Source organism: Limulus polyphemus, unplaced genomic scaffold, assembly GCF_000517525.1.
Source record: "Limulus polyphemus unplaced genomic scaffold, Limulus_polyphemus-2.1.2 Scaffold1326, whole genome shotgun sequence".
NCBI lineage: Eukaryota > Metazoa > Arthropoda > Merostomata > Xiphosura > Limulidae > Limulus > Limulus polyphemus.
In genome coordinates this window covers 147948-156324 of record NW_013666936.1, presented here as the reverse complement: position 1 = coordinate 156324, position 8377 = coordinate 147948, and the positions used below count along the sequence as shown (strand labels likewise).

General features: G+C 32.3%; 1 protein-coding gene across 2 annotated transcripts in view; it reads left to right on the top strand.

Annotated features, from left to right (window-relative positions):
* LOC106463109 (retinal guanylyl cyclase 2-like) overlaps window positions 1–8377 on the top strand; it is a 74318-nt gene that overhangs the window by 56292 nt on the left and 9649 nt on the right. For both annotated transcript variants that reach the window (XM_022390529.1, XM_022390528.1), the window contains exons 14-16: window positions 789–960; window positions 3179–3277; window positions 5422–5513. In XM_022390529.1, coding sequence (XP_022246237.1) covers window positions 789–960; window positions 3179–3277; window positions 5422–5513 — 363 coding nt within the window. The remainder of the gene's footprint in view (window positions 1–788; window positions 961–3178; window positions 3278–5421; window positions 5514–8377) is intronic.

The following is an 8377-nucleotide window of genomic DNA, read 5'->3' as shown; positions in this document are numbered from 1 at the left end:
ATTAACTAGCCAAACATTTTAAGCAACAATGGAATCAACTCAACTAGACATCTAACTGACAGCATAACGTCACAGAACAGCAGCAGATATTCGGCTCAATATAGCACTTATTAGGATTACTTTTCGACAGGACAATACATATATATTTGTTGAGAGAGATGGAGAGATTTTCTTCACAGACTTTTTTTTTTTAATCTTCACAATAAAACAAACAGGAATATAACGATACCAGTATTTCCAGACATCATTTATATTTTAATTCCTAACTTATTTTATGCGTTTGTGTGTGTGTGTATTTATGTAATTTTGGAGATATGACATACTAGCACGTGTATATATGTGTGCGTGTGTGTATGTATGTATGTATGCATTAGGCCTCAAATTAATATATAATAACAACCGTAAAAAATATTGAAAGATGAGCGTGAAGATATCTCATAATAACAATATGACGTACTAGTTAGGCCTGTGTACGTTCAGGTTGAATATGTCTTTTAATATGTCTTATCAATTATATAATAAAATCCACTAAACCGGCAGCCATTCGTAACATAATTAGTCAACAATTCATTCAACCATTAAAGTAGTTTCAAATCAAAATAATGGCTATATTCATAGAATATATGTTTTATCAAAATACTGTCTTATCTGGATGCCACTTAAATGAAATGTATACGCAGGTATATATTAAATTATATATGAGTGAACCCATCAGTTTAGAAATTCTGAAAACACTATTAAAGAAACTACAGTACAGGCATTAAAATAGTTTTAATTACTGATACTAGGTAGAGACAATTGGCGACGCCTACATGGTGGTAGGTGGACTCCCAGAAGTAATACCAAACCATGCAGAAGAAATTGCTACCATGGCCTTAGACTTACTTCACGTCTGTGGTAAATTCAAAATTAGACATATGCCTACTGTTCCTTTAATGTTGCGTATTGGGCTTCATACAGGTAAGGATATCATTATATCGAATCTACAATAACACAGGTTTTGGAATCCACTTCTTAATGGATAATGCTGGTTTTTTAATCAGTTAATTATCTTTGAACTCACCAGTAAAGGCATTAATTGAGGAGGAAAGTAAAATGGATTTAAAAATACGTGCTTACTGGAAACTAAACGCTAACAAATAATTTTCATTATATCACGAGAAAATTGAAGAACGTTTTAACTATTTTAATTTTAGGTTTTATATGTCACAAAGGATTAAGAAGATATTGATATCTAATAGAGACAGAGAAGGGTTAAAAAAATATTATAAGTTAATGAAAATGATAATGTGGTTATTTGCTTTTTTAATATTAAGTTGTTTAAAAAGGGTTTTCTTTTTTCATTGTCCGTCCAAATATAACAATTTGTATTATAATGATCAAGTTGTTATGATTTTTTTAATGAGCAAATATAAAACAGGTACAGAGTTTTATATTTTCATGCGTATTCTGGTGGCAGTTCCACTTTTGAATACAGTGGTGTCTTCTAGCGTGAAAATTATTTAGATATATTGCCATAATTTATATTATAATGATAATAATTTCAAACAAAAAAGAAAGACAAATACGATTAATTTTATTATCAACTAATAATGAATGAAGTTCGTTCTTTAGATAGATGTGTATATCATTTCAAAATAGTGCATATATTAAAGACTTGGGTTTATTGGCCTCAATGATGTAAGTCATTTGGTTTTTCTGCTCGGCACAGCTTCAAGATTTCTGAAATCTTACGAATGTTTATATTTTCAAATTCATCACGTTGAATGTATATGGCTTACAATGGTTAAATTCAAAAATGAGACAAACATTTTTCTAACAGTGAATACTTGAAATTTATTTTGTAATAAGAAAGTGAAACCTCAATAAAATGCTGAAATTCCCACAATCCTTAGCAAAGTGTGCGGGTGTTCATCTCATTAGCACGCGTCGTCTGCTAGCCGAAAATCTTCTGCTACTGCACTGTTGTTGTTATGTATTTTAGTTTATCTTAATTCGAAGCGAGACAAAGTAGAAAGTCTAGGCTTGAAATTGTGGCTCATGGTGACGAGAGGTGGTGGCAGTAGTATATAAGGCATTTACTACTAAACATTTTCAAGAAAATAATGTGCTTGAGCGTAACTTGTTATTGATGGCTAATCATTACAGATCTTTTTTTTTTCTTTTAACTGCTTTCTCAACATATGATTTTTTTCTTTTACATTGTTAGATATACATTTTAAGTTTAATAGGAGAGTATTATTTAGTTTATATAGCGCGAGCGTTAAAGTAAGTATTTTCAGAAGTGTTAGTTATGGCAAGTTTGATTGTGTAAATGCTTACGAATGAATTGTTGTGTAGTTTAATTGCTGTGAATTGACGTCATGTTACTCGAACCTTCTAAAATTTTCTGCTTTCTTTAAGTACGTATTGTTGCATCATATATCTAGTAGTGTGTAGAAGATTCTAGGCCTCAGTTTGGCTGTTTATAAATACGCATACAAAATGTGATAGGAAGATAAGGAAAAGAAAAAGAGATAGATATAGACTGGGTGATCGCGAGTTTAGCCATAAACACTTTTAAAATGTAGTAACAGTGTAAGAAGAATAATTCATCTTATCAGCTGGGTTCTAAAGAAACAACCAGCCTATGTGGACTTTGGACGTAAAATAGAATTATTTAAAGCTTTAGATACAAATGTGCTAACTCATGGAGTAACGTAAGTGAATTTATCACTGATCGTATTGTGATAACAGAGTAGAGAAGAATAATTCATCTTGTCAATTAGGTTCTAAAGTAATTGAACCAGCCTGTGTGGACTTTTGACGATAAAAAGGAATTATTTAAAGCTCTGGATTCAACTGTGGTAATTAACTGTGTGACGCACATTTGTATATACGTTTGACTAGTTTTAATATATTATTTTAAAACAAGTGGACTGTGTTCTGTTTGTTTATTGTTGAAATATATCGCTAACAAGTCACAGGTACTTACTCTAAAGAATCCGGCCCATACATAATATAAAAATTGAAATATGAAAAATGAGTATGTGGAATTCAACCCTAGAGCTTCTACTACTACTACTCCGTTCATCACACTAACTGCTAGCAATTTCGTATTAACTTCAGGTTAAATTGTTGGTTTTTATTATATTAGCTGTACTTTTGGTTATACAACATTATCCTCTGTGTATTCCAGGCCCAGTGGTGGCAGGTGTTGTAGGACTAACCATGCCTAGATATTGTTTATTCGGAGACACTGTCAACACCGCTTCCCGCATGGAGTCTTCTGGTTTAGGTATGGGTATTACTTAAAAACTATAGTCTCTCTCAGGGTTATATTTTCACCTAGATATCTCTGGTGTCTGTTGTATCTCTCTTTGCAGTAACGTTCCTATATTACATGTACAGTGTACCTAAAGGTTTAAAATAAATGGGCTTTCAATTGTCTGTATTTATTACCTTCGGCGACGGAGGTTATGTTTTCATCCCTGTATGTGTTTGTCAGCAGGATTTCTCCAAAACGGCTGAATGGATTTGGACGAAATTTAGTATTCATTTGGACTATGACCCAACTTAAAAGTGACTAGTTTTTGGAGGGTCAAGGTCACCGCAAGGTTACGAAAATCCAAAATATCTCTATCTGTTAACATGGGGACCTATTTTTCATACTATTTTAGCTCTATAACTCAATAAAAAATGATCGGATTTTGATTAAACTTGGTGGACATGTGTAGAGTACTATTCATCATTGTCATGCCAAGAATGATCCGTGTCCGTTGATAATGACAGACATACGGAGACATTTTCGTATTTTTTTTTAGGCCCGAATATGATCAACGCTGCGTAGCGGAGGTATGCGCTCTTCTGATTGTTCCTCTGGTTGTAACAATATGATTGTTTTTTTTATATACTTGTAGTGCATATTGACGTATGAATTATGTTTTTTAATTTCCCAATAATTGCACCTTTCTTGGAAACTTTTGGATGATGGGAGTTGAAGTTAATAGAAATAGTTTTTTTTAGGTAAATTGTATATTATTCTCATTATTGGTCATTAAGGTATCAGCAAAAAATTAAATCTATACTCCTTGTATTGTAGTAAAAAAACAATACTATACGCTCTGAACTAAACTCATCTTGAGCAATGAATATCCACAAATTTTCAAGGACTATGATACGCAAAAATTAACATCGCATCTTTAAAATGTCAAAAATACAATTTTCCATAGATAACACAAAAACTATTACTCTTATGCTACTTATATGTAATGAAACTATCTCCAAAAAATATAAACTATGATTAGGAAATCTGATCTGCCGATTAAATTAATAAAACATCCAGGTTCAACACTATAAAGCCAACTTTCAAAATCTCAGTACACTACCCTAAAATGTAAGAAAGCCAACTGTTTTACAAAAACGTGTTTGTCGTCTAAAGATGGGTGTTTTGTCTCCAGTGTTCTTTGACATCATACGTACACTGGTGAAACCAAAAAGTCCCCAGTGGGACAGCGATAAATCTCCGAACTTACAACGCTAAACTCAGAGGTTCGATTCCCCGCGGTGGACACAGCAGATAGCCCACTGAGGCTTTGCTCTAAAGTAAACAAAAACGTAAGAACGCTTCACACAAGTATAGGCGAACATATTGACTCTCTTTATAGACAACAACATGAAAGAAACGCAGTTGAATATAATTTTTTTAAACTAATCCTGGACAAATAACACCTGATATAAATCCACTATACTCTGTACAAATCCTTACAAAAGCCACCAAGTACAATGACAGAAAATGCTAATGTTGTTCTTTGTAGTTCTAATATTATGAATTAATTTGTTTTAGATATTAACGCTGATGATGGAAGTTAAGGAAATTCCGAAACGTCCGCATTAAAGATGTTTTTTGATATTATCGTGTTTTTAATATGTCAATGTAGAAGCAAATTTGACAAGAACTTTATGCAAATTCACTTTGCCTGAAAAACTTGTTACATGTGTTATATATAAAATGATTAAGGACTAATACATTCATTTAGAAGAAAACGTTACACTGAACCATATGCTTTACATTAGGAGTTTATGGTAATAAAGGTCTACATCAATTTTTTCTTTGATATTAGTTTTGAATACACTTTATAACTTCCCACTAGGCGTTATTTGTGCTTAAACAGAAGACTAAACAAATAAGCAACTTGGTATATTTGTTTTCTCTATTTTTCGTTAGTGTTAGTTTTTACTTTACATATTTGTCCCGCATTTCCTGGAAATATAGGCCATAAAAGATTTAATATGTAAAGAGAAAATAAAAAGTTTGTTTTACTCCGATTAGAATGAATTTATAATTGCACCACAAAGTAAAGTATACAGTAGTTTGTGACACCGATGACAAAGATAGAATAGCCGATGCTCTTCACTTACCGTTATTCGCTATTTCTCTAGCCTATAGAATACACATCAGTAAGACGACGGAGCAGAAGCTACGTAGTGCTGGGGGCTATACCATACAACATAGAGGAGAAATAACTCTGAAGGTATAATTTTTTATTTCTGTGATGATCATTAAAATGTTCATCTTTATGTAAATATTTCTTCTCTATTTATTATCTTTTATAGCTCTGAGATATTTGTGTTCGAGTATTATCTTTCGGTTTTATAAAGAAAACACAATTAAAACGTTAAGTTAGCAAATGTTGCCCTTCCATGCATGCGAATGCACTGGAAAATTAAATTATGTAAAAAAATGATTTTATATTTGATAAAAAAAAAGATTTTCAACTTCAGAAGAGGGTAATACTTTAATATCCTGGTATATCAACTTACGTATTCAGCAGGGTACAATGTAAAAGAAAAATTGAATACACATGACGTAAAAATTAAGCTTTTTTATATATAAGTAGTTTCGAAAGAATTGTACTGAGTGACACTCTAACATGCATTACACATGGGACAACAATAAAACAATTTTGTAATAAAACTTTTAACACTTGTTTTTCGTAGTAGGTTCTATTGTGTAATTTGGAAGTATATAAATGTTAAGCTATATTATTAGGTAAATATAAGCGATAACAAATTAATACATATATATCAGTAATGTGTATAAAATAGCTTAAATATATAAACAATATGTATACATATATGTATCATAGAGAGTAAATACTCATGAAAATAAAATCTCAAATTATGACACGAAAATAAAATAGATTTTTCATAAATAAGAGAATTAATATGAAAACAAATTTGCAGACACATTATTTTGGAAAATCATTAAATTGCAAGAGAATGAAGCGTCACGTCTGTAGTCGTATACTGGTGTTTTGAAACAAGGTTGGATTTGTCAGTGAAATAGTTTTAAAGCGGTCAATCTTCATTTTCCTTATTGTTGGTGTTAAAGACTTAATAAAAAATACGCTTAGTTAAGATTTCCTGTCAAGGTAAGTTTTTGCGATTGCGAGGATTTTTTTTGATTTTTGAAATAGGGTTATTTATATTTATATTTATTTAGGGTTATATATCAAGATTTTATAAAGTTATCAATCCCTTATCGTTTATATTTACCGACTTTTGTTTTTCCTATAGCGTAATAATATAGCTTAAAATTTCGGTATTTACCCAACAAAACCTAAGCAAAGAAATATTGTTAAAACGCTTTAAACTAACGCTGTTTAATTGTTTTACCACATATGATGTCAGGAAGTCACTCGATACAGTTGTTTCGAACACAACTTATAAATAAGCTAATGATGTCAGTATACCTCTGCGGAGTGAGAGTGGGGGGCAAAATGTGTCCCGAATCAGCCAGGATCGTAGCTACCTTTTGTAGTTACCCCATTGAAATAAGCCTAATTTTATATTAGTTGTACTCAGCTTTTGTTTTACATTGTACCTTGATAAATATGTGAGTTAAAATGTCAATGTTAACTTTTTCTGAGTTGCAAGTCGTTTCTTATTTTATCAAGTATGTCGGATAATATACCTTAATTACCATTTCACACATTAAAATCATTTTTATACGTGGATTAGCTCGAAATCTATATAAACAGTAATGGAAATAATTCAGCCAAGTTGCTCAGTCGCCTTTTGACCTTCTAATAGAGTATCAAGAATGCGCAAATCGGAACATTGTTCAAACAAAGCCATGACTGTATCAAATTGACCTATTTACGGTAACAAATTGTTACGACAGCGGAAGTCACGTGACGCTGGTAATATGTCATGAGTTTCTAGAAGGATCATGACTGTTCCTGGCAACTCTAGTGTTTGCCAGACGCCCTCTATTTTTGTATATAAGCCCGGCAAATAAATAGGAGATATAACTGCAGATAGAGAGATGGAGACAGATAATTGAGTCAAGTGAGCGGTAGTGACCGTAGGTAAAGTGCGTGAATCGTTGTGAATTATAGCGTGTGTTTAAGTTAAAGTGACTGTGGAAATTAATTGTATTACAAAGTTTGTAACGAGAAAGAATAAACTAGTTTTAATTAAGAAAGGATTTGTATCGCTGAAGTTTCTCGGAAAGAATTTATACCGGAAATTATCAAACGAGCAGATACGTAACAATATCATCCAACCACATCTGCTGTATGGATCCCTACCTGATTAATCTTGTTCCTGAGAGAATGACACAATGGATCAGAATCTGCCTATAATTGTTCATCAGTTTTGTGTAGATCACAGACACTTTTGACTGAGATGCAGCCCCAACTTGAACTGACCCCCTCTTCCCCACCATGCTTCATTGACTAACATACCGTTCTCCTCTCTGTCGTCGAACAAACTTTCATTCATTGTTGCTGAACAGTTCGAACTTGGATTCATCTGTAAAGAGTACACGTCTCCACCTGTCTGTAGTCTGATACCCATTTCAACTTTTTGACTTGGTTATCTCTTTCACCAGCGGTTTTCGAACAGCTACATCTCTATTGAGACCTCTCCGTCCTAATATGTATGATACTGTTCTCTAGGTAACATTCACATCTGTATTTACAGCAAGGTCGTTGGCAAAATCTGTACTCGGTCATCGTCTACGCCGTAAAGATCATGCCATGATATACTTAATAATACCATAAAGCGGGTTGATTAGGGACAAAATTTAGCTTTAATATTCATTTCAAACGAACTATTGATTCGATTACCACAGTGTTTCCATGATATCAACTTTAGTGGTAAGCTAGCAGTGAAGTACAATACTACTTTCATAGATGATAAAATTAGCTTTTTTTTCATATTTGAAATCTATACCATAAGTTTTCATTTTGTAGTTTTATAACAAAACATGAATGATAAAATCCGACTTTGTTCTTTTTCTATTCATTCATGATGTACAGTCATGAAACAAGCCTTGAGAGCTAAGCCTATTTTCAAAAACCTTTCATTTTATTATGCCTTGTTTGCATTT